The sequence below is a fragment of the Vidua chalybeata genome, chromosome 4, assembly GCF_026979565.1.
Source record: "Vidua chalybeata isolate OUT-0048 chromosome 4, bVidCha1 merged haplotype, whole genome shotgun sequence".
Classification (NCBI taxonomy): Eukaryota; Metazoa; Chordata; class Aves; order Passeriformes; family Viduidae; genus Vidua; species Vidua chalybeata.
Genome location: NC_071533.1, coordinates 70,457,444 through 70,476,204, shown reverse-complemented (window position 1 = coordinate 70,476,204; position 18,761 = coordinate 70,457,444). Strand labels below are relative to the sequence as shown.

General features: G+C 46.0%; 1 protein-coding gene across 4 annotated transcripts in view; it reads left to right on the top strand.

Annotated features, from left to right (window-relative positions):
• Positions 1 to 1,523: 1,523 nt before the first annotated feature.
• SLC4A11 (solute carrier family 4 member 11) overlaps positions 1,524 to 18,761 on the top strand; it is a 67,504-nt gene continuing 50,266 nt past the window's right edge. The window contains exons 1-5 of one of the 4 annotated variants that reach the window (XM_053940323.1): positions 1,524 to 2,170; positions 11,172 to 11,218; positions 16,744 to 16,975; positions 17,567 to 17,629; positions 18,173 to 18,254. In XM_053940323.1, coding sequence (XP_053796298.1) covers positions 1,858 to 2,170; positions 11,172 to 11,218; positions 16,744 to 16,975; positions 17,567 to 17,629; positions 18,173 to 18,254 — 737 coding nt within the window. In that variant the 5' untranslated portion in view covers positions 1,524 to 1,857. The remainder of the gene's footprint in view (positions 2,171 to 11,171; positions 11,219 to 16,743; positions 16,976 to 17,566; positions 17,630 to 18,172; positions 18,255 to 18,761) is intronic. The other 3 variants (XM_053940326.1, XM_053940325.1, XM_053940327.1) reach the window with 3 other exon arrangements.

Here is an 18,761-nt window from a genome sequence, read left to right as displayed (position 1 = left end):
CAGGGGCTGGGGAGGGGAATAAATCGTTTTCCCTGCTTGGCTTTTCCCTATTTACCCATCTAATTCCATTAGGACAGGGAGGAAAAGCTCAGTCATATTCTCAGAGCTGGGTGCTCAAACCATCCTTATGTGTCTCCCATCTGACCCAGTGAGTGGGAAAGTTGGAGATGAAGCTCAGAACTTCCCTGAGGCTGCAATTCTGGATGTGGTTGAGGAGGAAAAAGCCTTCCCCAGGGTGATTTTTTTTTCCTTTGCAGGGCTGCCCAAAATCTCCTGGCGCTGAGGGGAGTGTCAGCACTGTGGGTGCCCAGCTTTGAGGAGAGATTACAGTGTCCAAAAGCATTTTGGAGGAACCAAACCCCAACTGTGGGACTTAGTTTGGGGTTGAGGTGCTTGTGAGGGACTTCGTAGTACTTCTGATGGCAGCAGGCACCTTGTCTGGCTGTTGCCCATCCCTCCAGGACATCCCTGCCACATCTGCCAGCAGAGATTCCATAGCTGGTGGTGCCCTCAGCGTTCAGGTGTTTCCTGTACTTTCCTCACCTCACTTTCTTCTGTCTGGACAAGTTTCCATCATGCAGGGATGCAAACACCCTAAGCTCTGCCAGCAGCAGAGGCTGATACCCTCGGTGTGCTTTGCTGGATGGGGACAGCAGCACCCTGGATGCTTTTTGAAGCCTTCAGAGCACTTCTGGCAAGGCTTGCTCACATTTATTCCTGTCAAGATGTAAGGTGAAGGAGGCAGGGATCAGGAGGGGGGTTAATCTGAGGGGCTTTATCAGGTTTCCCACACCTTTGATAAGCAGTTTAGGAGTCATCTGAAGGCTTGAAGCTCCTGCAGCCCTTTGAACCCTCGGAGCCCTCTGGGGGGATGCTGAGCTCCATCAGCTCGTGGCAGGAAATGCTGTAGCCCCTGTCCTGTGTCACCGAGTTCCTGTTTGTGGCCTCACTCCTCTGGGTTTGTGTTTTGTGGTGGAGAACTGTTGGCTCGATCCCTCCGAGGCAGCATGTGCTGCTTTCAGCTGCTGCCTCCACATTTGCTTATACGAGGCTTTAAAAAAAGCCATCAATATTTTAGTTTCAATTCAAGCCTCTGCCTTGAAGCTCCCCCTTTTCATTTCACTGTAGTGCCTAGAGCCAGCTAATGAAATATCTCCCTCCTGCTTCAAATTAGGCATAAAAGACTTGTTAGAAGATGAGGAGAAGCTGCTGAATAATCCTGGTAATGTAAAAATCGACATTCTATAATGTCCCTAATTCTCCTAATTAAACATGATACATGAGTGTGCTACAAGAGTCCTCCAGCTGCTCCGTAATGAGATGTTGCAGGGACCACTTTGCTGTTGGATGAGGCTGGGTTAAACTCTAATTAAAGCCTTGCAAAAGGCTAAGGAGTTGTCTGGTGTAATTAAGAAACTTGTCTCGCATTCTCAGTGCTGCCACCCCCAGTGACCTGCTCCTCTGCCCTGTGGGGAACTGTGGGTCTCTCTGTCCGTATCAGATGTCTCCTTGGAAACTTCTTTTATTTATATATATTTTTTTTTTAATTTTTCCACCTGCAGTTTCAAATTGCCGCGTTGCAAAACCGGCGGCGCGGCCTTGGCTCGGTGGAGGCGTTGGGTTCGGGGTGGGCTGGGGCGCAACTCTTGCATTTTTTATGCAGCCTTTTCATGCTGTGGTGGTTTTTACCCGAAGGGGAGCGAGGTTTCTGGGGCTGCCCACACCATTGGCATGAGGGAAGAGCCCTCGAGGCCACCCCAAAACGTGCTGGAGGCCATTCCTTGAACGCCCCGGGCCTCACGGGGCCTCAGAGCGGCCCCTCACGAGGCCCTGGCGGCAGCAGAGGCCGCGCCCGCCATGGACTCGGACTCGGAATCCACAGACGCGGCCACAGGCGCTTGGAATCCACGGACAAAGACCTTGCCAGCCATGGACTCGGACATGGACTCCACGGACACCGCCTCCCTGCCGGCCGTGGGCAAGGGGAGCCTGCAGCCCTCTCACGACACCCCCATCTCGTTGTCAGGGTACCTCAAGTGCGACACGGACGATGCGAAGGAGGAGGGGACGAGCGAGGAGCTCTTCGACGGCGTCAACTCCACCATCGTGTCCGGGGACAGCATCCGCTTCTTCGTCAACGTCAACCTCGAGGGCCCTCCCAGCGCCACCGGTGAGTGGCCCCCCCCAAAAAAAAAAAAAAAAAAAAACAGGGATGGGAGGGAGGGGTTGTTCCTGGTGGTGGGATTTCGTGGGGTCACAGTGGGTTGGGTTGGAAGGGACCTTAAATGTCATTTCTTTAAGGGTAGGGACACCTTCCGCTAGGCCAGGCTGCTCCAGGCCTTGCCCAACCCATCCTTGAACCTTTGCTTCAGGCGCAGTGTTTTAGTATCCTCAGTACTGCCTGTGATAAATGGTGAGGAAGAAAAATAGCCAAGCCCTTCACCAAAAACTTCTGTCATTTTGTTTCATTTCATATGTGATTTTGAACTTTTTTTCTTCTGCACAAAATCGAATAAAATCCCCATTTTTTTGCTTAATTTCCCATATGCTTAATGAATCCTTTGAAAAGTAAAACTGGAGGAGGTAGGGAATACAGATCTAAACTGAGATCCCACATAATGCCAAGCCAAGTCTGAGGAACAGAGGTTTTAGGAGAAGACAGAAATCAAGTCATGCAGCTAAACAGGTTTTTTGTTTTTGGTTTTTTTTTTTTTTTTGTGTTTGGTGGCTGTGGCAGTCTTGCTTAGATGTAGCAACCATTATATTTTTCTAGAAAATGTTTTCAATTTTAGTAAGATAAGTAGTTCTGAAGTTAGACAAAACTTAACCTTCTTTATTCCCTGCAAGTGTCCAAGGCCAGGTTGGACGGGGCTTGGAGCAACCTGGTGGGGTGGAAGGTGTCCCTGCCCATGGAAAGGGGGTGGAACTGGATTATCTTTAAGGTCCTTTCCCACCCATTTTGTGAAAGTTGGATTTTGTGGGATGTGCCTGGGAAAACGCAGCTTTTGGATACAGAGCAGCCTGGATTTGTCCCAACAGCTGGAGCCTGCCTATGTGGGCTATTTTAGAGGTTAAATGCACAGGCTCTGGATTATTCTTGATGTCACAGTGGCAGAGAGTCCTTTAAGTTTGTCAGAAGTTATTTTGAGGTTACGTGCAAACCCCAATTGATCTCCAGCAAGCAGTTCCTGGGAATGGTGGTGCAGATTAGGCACGGCCTGGACCCCTGTTTGACTATCTTGGAGTCTGCTTTCTGACTCTTGAGCGATGACTTGAACTTAGGAATAATATCCAGCAATTTCCAAGCCTGCAATTTTACAAATGCCATCTTAATTGAAAGATTTAAGGGAGCTGTGCTCTGCTATGACAAGTCAGGACTTAATGCCGTGGGGTGCATTGTTTGGGGATGAGGAATGCAAGTGCTGTGGATTCTTCTGCATCTGAAGAAGTTCACTTTCCTTGTCTGTCCTCCTGGGCTTTTTTTGTTTTCTCTTCCATCCAAAACAGGACAAAAAAGGCATCCTTATTTCCCTGAAGCACTGCTGTTTGTGCTGGTGCTATTAGTTGTATCTTTTTTTTTTTTTTTTTTTTTTCCAGCTGAGATTATTAGAATTTTTAAGGAAAAATGGATTTCTGATGTGCTGGGGTCCTGTTTCAAGTGGAAGGCTGGAGATTTTTAAAATGAGCTTCAGGCAGAACAAAAGCCCAAACTTCCAATAAGCGCATATGTGAAAAAATAGATTTTTTTTTTCCCCCCATTACAACATCAAAGTGATCCAGGCAGCCAAAGTCCAGCTTTTTCACTGTTAGGCAAAGAATTCGTAAGAGTCCAGGTGTTGGAGTCATCTGGGCTATCAGTTCCTTTACAGAGATGGTTTTACTGGAGTTTCTTCCAGGCTGGATTTTATACACATCAAATCAGTCTGTGGCTGCACAGGGTACAGCTGATTCTCCTGGAGGGGTGACATTTTGGGTGGCTGAGGGTGGCTGAGATGAACCTCTTAAGCTCTTCCAAGAAAAATACCCTGAACTTCTGAAAAAAATATCCAATTCCCAAACTGAGGTTTAATTATGCTAGAGCCAAGGTGTGTCTGGGAGTGAATTGTTCCCTGAACAGAAATTCCCTTCCATCGCTGCCGCTTTTTGGAAGCTTTGGGAGGTTTGTTTTTATACTCAGGTTTTGATTTCCTAGAACAAAGCTGGAGCTGAACCTTTGCATGGATTGTCCAGAGCGAGACGAGCTGGAAAGGAGGGGGAAATAAAAGTAGAGTTTCTCCAGGCAATGCCAGAAATCCCAAGATCTCATGTCCTACCCCTTGGGTTGCTGGTGCACCAGAACCCTACAAAATCCTCTGCTGCTCTGAAAACACAGAGGAAAACCAAGCATGGGAGTGGAATCTTTGCCTCCTCATCTAATTTTCCTGTGTTCTCCAAGCTGGGTGAAATGTTTGAGTCAAAATGTGCTCTCTTGGCTGAATGTGATGCCCAAACTCTCTCCTGCTGGAGACTTTTTTTGGGTCAGCTGCTGTGAGGTTGCTGCCCACCTTAATATAGAGCTAAAAGATCCAAAATTCCCATTTAGGGAGGGGATGAGTTGGAACCCTGGGATGCAGGTGCTGGCAGGCAGTGAAGGTGGAATTAGAGATGCAGTGACAGCTCTGCATCATCCTGTTGAGCTGTTCCTCTCTGTGTGATGTGTGTGCAGCTCTCCATGAGCATAATTGGATGCTCTCCACTGTAATTCTGTTTTAAAAACATCACTGTGTGAGATTAAGCTTTGAGCCAGCAAAACACAGCACGACCCACCAAACTCCAACAATTGACCATTGACATAAAATATTGGGCTTTGTGCACTGGTGTGTGTAAAACAGGATGGCTTGAAGAAATCTGGGGTTCAAGGTATGGCCTGTCTTATTTTTAATTAATACTGGCTGCCTTTGCAGGGAATACTGAGCCCAAAGCAGTGCAGATGCCTGAGCACTACAGTGCTGCTCAGTGGTGACATTTGGGCCATTTCTCCTGGGTGTTTCAGTGCTTCCTTACGTTAACTGATGAAAGGTTTTTTTTTAATTCTCTTCTGCTTTTCATCCTTGTGACTTGGATTTTGGTGGTAACATTTGTTTTCAGCAAATGTTTGTAGCTCTAACAGGAAGATGGGTGTTTATTTGAAGCTGGAGGATTTTCGACCTGGCATCTGCCTTTTTGGGGGAAGATCAGGGTGGTTTTTAGGCTGAGGCTTTTTCTGAAGTCACAATAAATGTTTGCAAGTAAAATCACAGAATTGTTTGGGTGGGAAGTGACCTTTAAAGGTCATCTAGTCCAACCCCCCTGCAGTAAGCAGGAATGTTTTCCTCTAGACCAGTTTGCTCCAAGCCCCATCCAACCTGGCCTTGAACACTTCCAGGGATCCAGGGGCAGCCACAGCTTCTCTGGGCAACTGGGCCTCACCACTCTCAATGTAAAAAAATTTCTTCTTCAAGTCTAATCTAAATGTCCTCTCTGGCAGTGGGAAGCCATTTCCCCGTTGTCCAGGAAAGCTTTATCTGCAGCACACCTGGAATGAAATCCTTGCAAACAAATACAGCAATTTTGGCTTAGGCTGGGCCTTAAATTGAATGGACAGGTCATGCAAGTGAGTCTTGGGAATATGTGGAGACACATCCTTGCCATCAATCACAGCGTTCTTATCTCCTTGGCAGCTCCCTTAAATCAGCAAGGCACATATTTTCATCATTTGGATCTTGGTTTTCTTTCAGTTTTATGCTTTAAACAATCACTTGGATCTTGTTCTTGTAGTTTGGGCTTTTAAAACAGTTCTTTGGATGTTGCTTTTGTTGTTTGAGGTTCTGAATGTTGTTTTTGTAGTTTGAGGCTCTGAAACAATTCAACTTCTCCTTACCCACATTGCAAGAGGTTTTGCACAGTATTTCCTTAGTTTTAGGCACAATTTATCCAGGATTTGTGGAGCTGTAGCTGCCTAACTTCTCCCACTTGCAGCTGATGCTCAGACTGGTGATTTTAGAGCAGTTTTGGGGAGAACAAGGCAAACTCCTGCCGGCAGCGAGAAGCCAATTGGAAAGCAGGATGTGGCTCTGCCGGGGTGTGGGGGGGAAGCAGCGGAACACGAATTACGCTTCAGGAGAAATTAAAGGCTGTTCCACCCTGCGCACAATTGATCATTGCTAGATACAGAGAATCAACAGTTTCCTGTATCCCGCTCCAGAGGCACACACGTGCACGCCCGCCGCCACCAAACACGGCATCCAAGTCTTGGCCCAGCCCCTGCCCAGATGACTTTTTTCTTCAAGGGGACGAGGAGAAAAGCTGGATGCTGGCGCCAAGGATATTCCAGGGAGAGTAGCGTCCAGAGACAAGTGGTCTGGGCTTGAATGGGTATCACTCTGCACACAATAGTCACATTTCCTCACATTAATACCAAGGTCCTTTTTATGTCTCGAGGCACAATGCTGACCCATGCGTTCCATCTGATAACTCCTGTTTTAGCAGTTTGATGTCAGAGTGGGATGTTGGGCTCCCGAGGCTTCCTACCCTCTAATGGAAAGTGGATATACCGATTGTGTGCCGGGGAGGGGACGGCCTCCCTCCGAATTTCCTGACGAGGGTGTTTTCAAAGCGCTGCTTTAGGAAGCCCAGGGAGGTGTGGGGGGGAGCACGGGTGGTTCTGCACGGAGGCAGCAGCCTCCCTTCTCCGTGCTTCACCTTGGTGCTTGGGAGAAGCTAAATCGCCCCCGTGGGATTTAGAGGGCATGAAAAAAAAAAAAATGCACATTTCCCCCCCTGCCCCAAATTGATTGACAGGAGCTGCCACAGGTGGGTTTTTTCATGAAATATTCGCTTTTCTAGCACATGGGTGTGACAAGTGACACCTTGCCCCTAATCAGTCTCTGTGCTGTCCCCTCTCTTCCCAGTTCCCCACCCAGGGTTGTGAGGGATGGTTCTTCACCTGCCCTGATGTTTTTGCTGTTTCAGAACCTTTATTCCCACCTACCTTTGGCCTGGGCATTTGTGAGATGAACCCAGCTGACTTCAGGCTCTTTGCCTCAGCTCAGCCCATCACCTGTTGTGGGAATGCAGGATAATGAAGGCACAGTTATTTATCTAACAATATTTAACCAAAATTACTCAAATCTGATGGTGATTAGTCCGGGTTCAGGACAGCAAAGCAAAGAATCCCTCTGAGATCCTGTTTGTGCAATCCCTCACTGCCACTGCTGTGTTAGAGGTGTCACCACTGCTCCTGACAAGCTCCTGTCATGCCATGTGGTGATGGGGTTTTATTTAAATATTTTTAAGGCAGATTTAAGAAGCAGAACAGTTTTTTTTTCTCCTCATGGTTTGACACAAGTGGCTGAGTCTCAGATTTGTGCAGACCCCTGATAAAAAACAAAGATAAATCAGACTTCTTTTTTTTTAAGTAACAAGCCCTCAAAACCTTAAATGCTTCCACTCACACCAGGTCCTTGATATTTTTCAGGGAAAAACATGGAAATGCTAATTCAGTATTCTTCTCTGATTTATTTTACTGTGCTTGTATATATTTACTGTGAAGATGCACCAGGGAGTGTTTGTAGATCTAAAGAAATGTGCACAGCCAAAAAGCTCTTTTTGTCTAATTTCCACTCCTTTTATCTCAAAATAAAATACTGTCTTAAGATGCTGCAGGCATCCAGTGGTGGCTTTGCTCCAAAGGCTTTTGGATTTTCTCAGGTGTTAAGGGAAGCGCTGGGGACCTGGATGAGGAAAGGGATGGAAAAGGATCCTGGGTGAAAGCAGATCTCTTAAGGCAAAAGGTGAAAAGTTTGGTATTTGACTTTCAGGAGTTTGTTTTCAGGCTCGCATGGCAGATGTTACCAAAGCAGGGGGTGGAGGGGAAGCAAGGAGGGGATTTTGTTTCTCTGGGTTGCTCTCAGTGATATTATTAGGGCAGCTGGGATGAAAGCGAGCAAATAAACTTCCAAGCATTAAATCTCGTCATTCTTGTTGAAGTTGGATGGGGCCTGTTTGGAGAATGGTGGGAAATAAAAAGGAGAGACAGGGCCCTGAGTGTGCCACGAGCTCTGATGGTGACAATTCCTCGGTGTTGTCAGAACTGAGCTCCCTGGGAGTCGCTCGTGGCGTTCCCAGTAACGCTCCGTGCCTGTGTGCACGCATCCCAGAAATTCGGGATGCGCGTGGCGCCTTGATGTGCCTGCCAGGGGATGTCGGGGATGCGTTGCTGACTTTTTGGCTTTTCCCCTGGGCAGGACCTGGAGCAGAGCCCAACAGATAAGCTCAGCCACCCCTGGCAGCTCTCCCTCAGCTGTGTGTGAGGACACACAATAATACCCCTTGCTCGCTCGCTTGCCTAAAATAGGCTTTTGCTGCCTGCTCTGTCCGGCAAGGAGGGCCACAAAAATAGACATGAAAATTTCGCGTGGTCCCAACCTCCTCGCAGAGTTTCATTGTGCTTAATTGTGACGTTCGGGTGTGAAATCTCAAATTACTGAGGTTTTCAAGTTGCTGCTCTTGGTAGTAAGACTTGGCTGAGGAGATTGATGGGGAGTTTCTTGTAGGGTGAATCCAGGGTTTTCTGTATCGATGTCATCTCCATGAAGGGCTCCTCTGTGGAGGTGCAAGGGCCAAGGATGTTGACTCTTTTCACCCCCTCCTTGGCTGGAGGGAGGCAGGGATGATGCTGTGGAGAAAATGAGTGGCAGGCTGGTGGTGGTTGAACTTTGAGCTTTGGATGTGCCATGGGCAACCTCCTGCAGGATTTGATCCCACATTGCCTGGCAGGAAAGAAATGGATATTTAATGTGAGCAAGGCAGAAGAGCACTTGAGAAGTCTCTGTGTATTTTTCCCTTCCCTTTGTCATGTTCAGTGGATTTGCTGCTATCCCTGAGTGATGTTGTAGCACTTCAGTGAACATTTGAGATACCAGCCCAGAATTGGGATGGTCGTATCCATCCATCTCCCTGCTTGGATTAAATCCGGGCCGTGTGTTGTTGGGATGAATGATGGATGAGGCTCTGGGCTTTCCAAAGCATCACTTCTGTACCCAGAACAGCTTTTTTGAGAAGTTTGAAAGATCCTGCTCCAACACATGCAATGAGATGTTTTTGCTTGTGTTGATAAAGCAACACTTGGTGCTCCTCCAGCTGGGTACGTGAGAGAGCTGTCAGCAAAGATTGATACACCTTGAAAATGATAAGAGGAACCAAGAGTTGCTGCCTGATAAAAGCACGAGAATTTCTCTTCCATTTCCATGTATCCATGAGGACAGGCTGCAGCTCTCTCTTCAGCATGTGCCTGCTATTGTTCAGGATTGTGGGTGTTTTTTGTCTCTCCAGAACTATTTCTTGCAAAAGCAGATAAACCAAAACATGTTTTCTCCTCAATAAATATTTATGGGCTTCCAAATCTCCCCGCATACTTCTGCATGTGTAATTAGGCTGGAAGTTGGGTAAGTGAGCATTGGAGAACTACAGATGTGAGAGCCTGGGGAAAATGCTTGATGTTTCTGGTTTATTTGGGTGCTTGCTTTTTAATAATAAATCGCACTTTTTAGATGAAACAGCTTGTGTTTTCCAAAAGGCGCATCAAAAGCAGGAATAATTGGGGCTGTTGCAGCAGCAGACTTGTCTGGCTAAGTGATGCTTTTAATCACATGTGCAGCATCCAAGTGAAATTTGGGAGAAGTTGGGTGATGTAACCAAAGCCTCTGAACCACCTCTTTTTGTTTAGGGGGATATGAAGTCAATCCTTTCCCTCGTTTCTATGGCTCTGTTCCCACTTTGAGTTGGAGCCTTTGAACCCCATTGAGGGCAAAACTCAAATTTCTGTTTGATCAGCAATGATTTTGTTTAAAGCAGCTTTCTGCATGCAAAAGATAATTGCTTTTTTTTTTTGGAGTTCTGGAGTTTTAACATGAGTTGCACTTTCAGCTTATTTTTTTGAGAGTAGCAGGGCTTGGCTTGAAGGTGCATGGCCAAGTCATGGGGTTGCAGCAGCTCTTATAGGTTAGGATTTGAAAGTAGAGATCTGGAAAGGAAGCAAAACCCTCAACTGAATAACTGTAACTCCGTGTTACATCTCTGTAGTTTTCCACAGCTTGGCCTCTGGAAAAGTTTTGGTCTTCAGTGGGTTTTTTCCATGCTGCTGCTTCGCTCATTCGAAATAAAGCTGTTCATGTGTTTCATCTTGGTAGCAGCTCAGGCTTTTGGGGGTTTTTTTTGGAGAATTTAAGGAGAAGGATGCCAGGCTGGAAGTGTTCAAGGCCAGGTTGGATGGGGCTTGGAGCAGCCTGGTCAAGTGGAAGGTGACCTCGATGGTTTTTAAGGTCCCTTCCAAGCCAAACCATTCTGTGATTCTCTGCACAAAAAGTACCTGTGGGACAAATAAGGCCACAGAGAGGCTGCCTTGGTTGCAAGGAGTGGGCTTTAGGCAAATACAGCTTGGTTTTGTTTTGTTTTGTAGCCGATACCCAAAAAATGCTTTGTAGTTACTCTAAGAAAATGTTATTGTTGGCGCTTGGAAGTTTGAAGTGGGAATTTCCCGGGTTCCCCCATCCTGTGTATTCAATGACATTTACTAGTCCCTAAACAGCAGTTTTCTTTCCCAAGAGCTGTGCTGCTTTCTCCTCAGATTTATGGAGGCAGCGTGGTGAGTTGACAGGACATTAATGTGCTCATCTTGGAGTCGCTGCCTGCAATCCCTTGGAAGTGCCTGGCTGTTATTGTTGACTCCTTAACGAGGACAAGGAGGTTTCCAAACGAGGGTGACTCATGAAATCATAGCCTCAATCTATCAAACAACGATGCATTGGATTAAATGATTACTTCAAGGATTAGGAGTTAGATTTTTGGGGAGGTGAAGAGGGAGGGAGAGAAGGGAAGAGTAAAAATACATCAGAGTTACAAAAACCAGGCCAAAAAAAGCTGCAAGGCACAATCCCCTAGTGATCAGATAATGCCAATCCCAGCGTGCTTGGTTCACGCTTCCAAAATGGGAGATGTTGTAAAAACTGAATCTCTGCTTTTCTCTAGAGCTATCCCCTGCCAAGGCAGTGATGCTTCACCTCCTCCTGAGCCTCCTGCTCAGCTCCTGCTGCCTGTCAGGTACCTCTGATAGTAACACTCTTCTGATGTGGGCTTTTTTTCCTTCTTTCCAGCTGAAAGTGAAGGTACTGGCTGCGTGTTACTGCACACATCAAGGAAGGTAAGTAGAGGTGCTGTGTGACCAATTTGTTTTTTTCATCATCTAGTAGTACAGAAAAGGATCTTGAAAGACACTGAGGGGCTGCTTGTCACTGGCCTAAGCAAAAGCATTTAAATGCTTCTTCTCTTGAATTCCTCTCCCATTCTTTAAACCTAAAAAGCAACGTGCTGCTCATTCTCAGAACAATTTCTCTGTAATTCTGATTGTTCCACTGCTTTTTGTCCCAGACAATTGCTTGACATGTTAATTCATCAATTTCTCTTCTGCAGCTGCCTCCACAGGGATCCAAGTGTGTGCTGTAGAGGTCCTGGCTGCTGAGCTCCTCTGGAGCTGGAAGCAGAGACACCCAGCAGACATGGCTGGGATTTGGTTCCCTCTTTATTCCAGCTAATCAGTCGTCCTTCACGAGGTTCAGCAGGAGTGAAATCTCTGGAAACAAGCAGGCTAGGAGGAGGATTAGAAGCCCACACTTAGTTTACACTTGCTCCTGAGACTGTAACTCACTAATGATAAGGTGAAAGTGCAAAAAAAAAAAAACTCTCTAGGCTTTGTTATTCCAAACCTTCAGCTATGGAAGGGCACAGAAAGTACTCAGGGAGAAATTGGGTTGATATTTTAATGATTTCCCTGTGAGGATGGTGAGGCCCTGGCACAGGGTGCCCAGAGAAGCTGTGGCTGCCCCAGGATTCCTGCAAGTGCCCAAGGCCAGGCTGGACAGGGTTTGGAGCAATCTGGGATAGTGGGAGGTGTCCCTGCCCATGGCAGGGGGTGGCACAGAGGGGATCTTTGAAGTCCCTTCCAACCCACCCCATTCTTTAATTCTCTGATTCTGTATTTAGTACCAAGTGAAGTTTTGTCTTTAGGGTTGTGAGGCTCATGGTGCATTAAGTTGTCTTGAATTCTTGCCTGAGGGCTGGAAGGAGTGGCTGTTGTCATGGGAACTTGTAGCATCACTGATCCTGGTAAATCACAGAATCGTTTAGATTGGGAAAACCTCTATGGTCACCAAATCCAACCATTCCCCCAGCACTGCCAAGGCCACCACTGACATGTCCCCAAGTGCTACACACACATGGCTTTTAAATCCCTCCAGGGATGGGGACTCCACCACAGCCCTGGGCAGCTGTGCCAGTGCCTGAGATCTTGGATTTCAGGCTTTGTTCCAGGTTGTAACTTGAGGTTTTATTTTATGTAGCCTTGTAAGCTTTGGGGGCTTTTTAGGGAATCCCAGAGAGCTCTTTAATTCTGCTTTGCTTTAGAACTCTAAGACAGCTCAAATCCTGAAAAGATATTTCAGAACACTGAATTAGTAGTGGGAGGAAATGTGTGATAGCTTTAGAAACCTTTTCCCCAAGTTAATAAAAAACCCCAAAGCAAATAAATACCAAAGAAAACACTACCTAAAACAAAGCCACCACCAAAAAAAAAAAAATTAAACATTGTTTGGTATAGAATCATGGAAAGTTAAAATAAGCAATTCCATGCTCAGGAATGAAAATGTCTTTATCCCTAATTTGTCTTGTCTAATCCCAGTGCCAAGGTTCTCAGTCATACACACTTGACTGAAAGTAACCTGAGAACTTAATCACTTAAAAGTGCAAATTCTAAGCCCAAATGCAGGATCTGCCTTTGATAAGAAATAGTTGGAAACTGCTAACTCATAAGTGTCTCTTCTATTTTGTTTTTCCTTTTCAGAGCTGTAGGATTCTTGCTTTTTCTGGCCTACAGTTCATGCTTGAGCATTTTAGTGTGCTGTGGAGCCACAAATACCAGAGAGCTTTAAACAGAGCTTGAGAAAAAGACACTTTTGCCAGTTTTTCCCTCCAGGGAGGATGAGTGGAAATTTTGTGCTTCAAATGCAGAGGAAATTGAGACCTGACTCATGGAGGAGATGGCTCCAAGTGTCTGGGAAGGGGGAATCACCAGCAGAGAAGTGAGAAGCTTTGTCTGGAGAGGTTTCCCTGTTTCTGGTTCTGTCCTTCCAATTTGCTATCTAGCAGGGCACTTGGTGGGCAGGAATAAAGGTTCTTCACACAGACTGAGCATTTAATCACCCAAAGAGTGGTTCTGAGGGAATTGGCCCAAAGGACCATGGCAGCAGCCCAGGCAGAGCTCTGCTCAGGAGGAAGGGATTTTTTTGGACACCACAAAAAATTAGCTGGTGGCTCTAAGTGAAGGTGTCTCCAAGCAGCCAGCCAAGAGAGAGCTTGCATTTTGAGCCTTGTCAACTACTTAGAATGTGTGATTTTAGCCTGCCTGAAGTCAGAGGAGGCTGTTTCAGTGTTTTCCCCTTTTTTGGCACAACAGCCTCTGTTCCTGTCACGGTGCAACGTGGAGCTTTGCAATCAAGGATGCCCAGAGCTGTTCAAATGGCTCTTGGGTAGCTGACTTGGGTTTCTTCCTAAGCAGTTTCCAGCATCGAGTTTCCAGCATCAAGTTTCCTGGTGTGACTTGACTATCCAGCTAAAAATATTAGTGAGGGAGCATTCATTAATCTCCCCTGAACCCAGCGGGGGTCCTGGCTGGAACAGTTGTGCCTGAGCTGTTGCTGAGGCTTTGCTGTGCCAGTGCTTCCAGTAATTTGATTTTGGTGTGTCTCAGAGAGTGATGGATTTCTCTCCTTTCATGGTGGCTGCTTGCCTTGTGATGTTTAATGTGCATAAAGCCTCTTTAAGCTCAGAGAGTAGATTCAGATTGGATGTTAAAGAGTGAGGGTGGTGAGGCCCTGGCACAGGCTGCCCAGAGGAGCTGTGGCTGCCCCTGGATCCCTGGAAGTGCCCAAGGCCAGGCTGGATGGGGCTTAGAGCAACCTGGGCTAGTGGAAAGTGTCCCTACCCATGGCAGGGGTTGGAACTGGATGAGCTTTGAGTTCCCTTTGAGCCCAAACCATTCCATGACTCTACAATGCCTTCCCTAATCTTAGGGAGTGATAATAATGATAAAGGGTGATAAATATGAGTCTTCCCTCTATTTCCTATAAAGGGCCAACAGCAGGGAAGTGAAACAGCTGTGATGAAAAAGTTATTTTCCCAAGGCATTGCTTGAAGCCTGTGGCTCAGCTGGAGCTGAATCCTCCTGCCTTGCAATGAGCTGCTGCTGGTGCTGTCAAGCACAGCTCAGTGCAGGATCAGGGTTGATTGAGATGAACTGGGGCCTTCCAGCACCTGAAAGGAGCTACGAGAAAGATAGGAAGAGATAACTTAAAAATAGTCTGGAGTGACAGGACAAGGGGAAATGGCTTCAGACTGAAAGAGAGTAGGTTTAGACTGGATATTAGGAAAAAATTCTTTATCATGAAGATGGTGAGGCCCTGGCACAGCTTGCCCAGAGAAGCTGTGGCTGCCCCACCCTGGAGGTGTCCAAGGTCAGGCTGGATAGTGCTCTGAGCAACCTGGGATAGTGGAAGGGCATTGGAACTGGATAATCTTTAAGGTCCCTTCAACCCAAACCATTCTGTGATTGTGTGATCTGGGCAGATAACTCACATGAATGCCTTTGATTAATTTTTTGCTGTCCCTCATCTTTCTCCTTCTGCTGTTCTGCTTCTGATTGCTTTTCTCGTGCAGAAGTTGGTGACACAAAGCCACCTTTGCTATTTTGAAAACTCTTGTTACAGGTGTGTGTTAATCTGCTCTCAGTTTGAGACAGACTCACTGCTTGCACTTCTGAGGTGGAGTTGTAGCTGTGTCACTGTCTCCTCTCCTACGAGCAGATGGTTCCAAAGCCTTGGGGGTGGGAGCTGAAACGCTTCAGAGAATCCTCCCTCTCAAGGATGCTGTGGAAAGAGTGATTGATGCAAAGTAAAACAGTGCTAATTGCAATGGATGTGTACTGACAACTTGATAGTTGCTGTGATAATTACAGTAATTAGGGAGATGTTAGCATTTTTTTGCCTGTGTCTATAAATGGAAAAGGTAAGAGAGAGTGTGCATGGATGGAGGGGACCCATGAGTAAGGCTCTGGGATGGCCCTGTACCTGAGAGGGAACGTGGCATGGGGGATCAGATTTGTAAAAGCAATTCAGAGCTTGGTTCTTCCTGAGCTTGAGGGCAACTGAGGGTTTCAATGTCTCTTGACAGTCTGGTTCTCAGCATCACAAATTGAGCCTGGCAGCTTTCCCATGGGAAGGAAGATCCATAGAACAGCTCAGTTCCCATTTCCTCACTCAGGCTGTTGAAGGAGAGGGCCAGGACTGCCAGCCCTCCTTGTCCAGTGCTTGCGTGTGGATTTCCAAGGACTGTGCAATGGGAACAAGGCATTTGTAGTTTGATCACTCAATTAATCACCTTCCCAGCTGACAGGTACAGAGAGGAGTTGAGGTTCTGGAGCACATATCGCAGACAGGTAGAAAAATTATAAAAGCCTCATAAAATGAGGCCAGCTCTGCTAAATTAATAGCTGGCCTATCACTTCTTCTAAGTGCAGCTAGTACTTTGCAAGTTCTCATGCAAAAACATCTGGAAAATGAGAGTTTGTTAACACAACAGTCTATTTCTAGGGTTAAAAACAAGTGTACCTATATAAAAAAATAAGATCAGTCCTATAAGAATCAGTGAAGAAAATATGTAAACAATTCAAGAATAGAGAGATTTGATAGACAAGTTAAATACCTTTTACTAACCAATAGAGTAATTAGCAAGAAAGCTATTAATCAATTAAAGTTGCTCATGAGAACTGTAAAAACTGTATAAAATGAGTTGTGTGAATAGAGAATTAACTTTATCTGCATGAAGAAACTGAGTCCCAACTGTTACAACAAACACATTGGGGCTGTCTCTTCATCTCAAGGCCAGTAAGTCTGGGACAGCAGAAGGAACCAGCAGAGAGCTGGGATAGTTTCAGCCTCTGCTGTCTTTTATTCATTACTGCTTTAAAGCTAAATCTACAAAGGAATAAAAAAACTTCCATGGAAGTGGAAAGAACAGAAATCTATTAAATGCCAGAAAAGTTGATGGGCTGGATGGCATTCCCCACCTCCCACTTCAGGCTCCCTAACTGGAAGCACTGGGGACAGATGGTTCCCAGTTTGAGGAACTGGCTTGACTTGGCACTGAGATTCATACTGATAATTTTTCATGTTGCTGAGCTCAGTGTCCATTTAGTGTTAATTTAAGTCCAAATAACTGTCCCATGTTTTTTCAAACTTCCTGAATTACTTGAACCTAAAGAAGATTTTAAATGCTACCTTAAGTATTTTTGCTTTTAGACCAACTTATCCTACTTTATTCTAGGCTTTAAAAAAAAAAAAAAAAAAACAAACCAACCACAAAACAGCATTTGTTTTTTAATTCTGCTTTCTATGTCAGGGTATAAATGGTACCTGTGGGCACACTATTAAGATAAGCCTTGAAAATGCAAACCTTCAATGCATTAATGCATAAAATGCCCTTTCTCCTGTGATCTGAATGGCCAATAGAATCTTTGGTTGGGTGGTAACCTCAGCAAAGCTGCTTGTGAAGGACCCAGATTCTGCTTTGCTGGTTTTGCGTACAGCTGTCTCATGCTCTGACCTTTTCTCAACACAGTACCTGAAATTAAAGAATTTTGAGGAGGAGGTCAGAGCCCAGCGGGACCTGGATGGCTTCTTGGCCAGAGCCAGCATCATCCTGGATGAAACAGCCACGTCCTTGGACGATGTTCTCCGGGAGATGCTGAAACACTTCGCCGAGGATCCTGAGAACATGGAGCCCAGCTGCAACTTCGAAAAAATCATGAACACTTTATTCACAGATTCAGGGACCCCACGGGAAGGGAACGGTAATCAGCTCTTGGTTTGCTTTAGCTGTTGTTCATTTGCCATCCTTGCCGTGGTGGGGTGCTGGACACTCACTGAGTGGTCCCCAGGCTTGCACGTTGCATGTGACCCCGTGGGTTGATTTTTTTTTTTCCCATGTCACTCAGACTGAAGGGCCTCATTTCTCCAGGGTTTTTGTGTTTTGGTGGAGTCTTGCCCTTGTTTCATTAAGATCACCCGTTGTGGTGCTCTCTGGGGTGAGGAGTCAGCAGCACTGGGGCGTCTTGTCTGCGTGGACCCTTTTGGTTTGCTTGTCCTCGTCAGCAGTGGCTCCTTTGCCTTGTGATTCTCCACCTGAATTCACACAGGCTGGGGAATTTTGCCTGCTTTAGATGAGTAATTGGGGAGGGTTGATCCTTTGTGTCACTCCCAGCCCAATGGAGGAGATTGGAGACACTTGATTTTCCTCCAGAAGCTCAACTGGGGCAGCCCTAGCCAAGGTTGTTGGCTCTGGTGTCACCTTAAGCTATCAAAAAATGTTGTAGTGTAGTCTAAAAATCGCTGCTTTTAGCCCAAGATTTGAAGAAGCTTAACTGAGCATTGTTTCTCTGTAGGCACCCCTGATGTTTCAGAGTCAACAGGAATGAATGTACAATCATGTCCATCGCACCTCAAATGTAACTGTCACAGCCTGAGTGAATTTGTTTAACAGATATGTCAAGTCCTGAGCATGTAGTAAGCATGTTCATGCTTTGGTTACTTCTTGCTACCTGTCTTAGAGCTTCGCATTTGTAATCCCTTTAATTTAGGCTTTCTGCCAATAAAGAACAAAAAGTAAGTAGTGCCATAAAATAGTGTGAGAGCAGTAGCTGGGAAGAGGGGGAGAGAGGGCAGGGGATTGGGAAGGTGACACCCCTCCCAGTCCTGTCTGTGTGTGTGTGGTGGATAATGCTAATCTAATAACCCAGTACTGCAGTAGGATGATGTTGGGAGGAGAAAGCAGCTGCCTTTGTAAGCTGTGAATAGTTTAAGGACACGGATCAAAAGCAGCAGGACAAATGTTTCCATCTCTCTCTGTCAGCCCCCACCCCTGCTTCAGTCCACTGGGCAGATAGGAATGCTTGGGATTAGTAGTCAGCTTCCATTTAGGAAGAAATGTTATTTACAACTGCAGAATAAATGAGGACAGCCTGTGATGTTTCCCTCTCTTCTCTTCCCAGTTCACCTCTTATCAGACACAATTCAAGGGGTCACAGCCACAGTCACGGGGGTGCAGTATCAGCAGTCCTGGCTCTGTATCATGTAAGTACCTGGGTTAGATGAGCAAAATCACTGACATCCAAAACTTTTCCTGCTGCTGGGAGGAGTAGAGGTTCAGAATATGCCCTTTTGGGTTAAGATGGTGGTGCTTGCTCCATCCATCCTGTGGGATCTGTCTCTCTCTGGGCTTCTTCTCTTTGCAAACACATGCAGTAGGTGACCACAGCCCCTCTAGGGCATTCAGCTCTTGGATGTTATAGAAATCTGCTGTTAACAAGCTAAGAATGCTGAAAAAATGAGCCAGAAAATGCTAATTACTGAGAAATGCTAATAAAGGAACTTCTCAAAGGGACAAGCAAACTAGTTCATGGACTGCTTTGCCTGCCAAAGTCTGGGAGCCTGGACCAAAAGATTTCTTAGGTCCTTTGATGGAACCATCCAAACTTTGTAGCTGAAAATTGAAGTCAGACATTCCACGCTATTTAGACACTGATTACTTTGTCTGACAATTAATTTGGACGCTGATTAATTGTCAACACTGTTAAACAT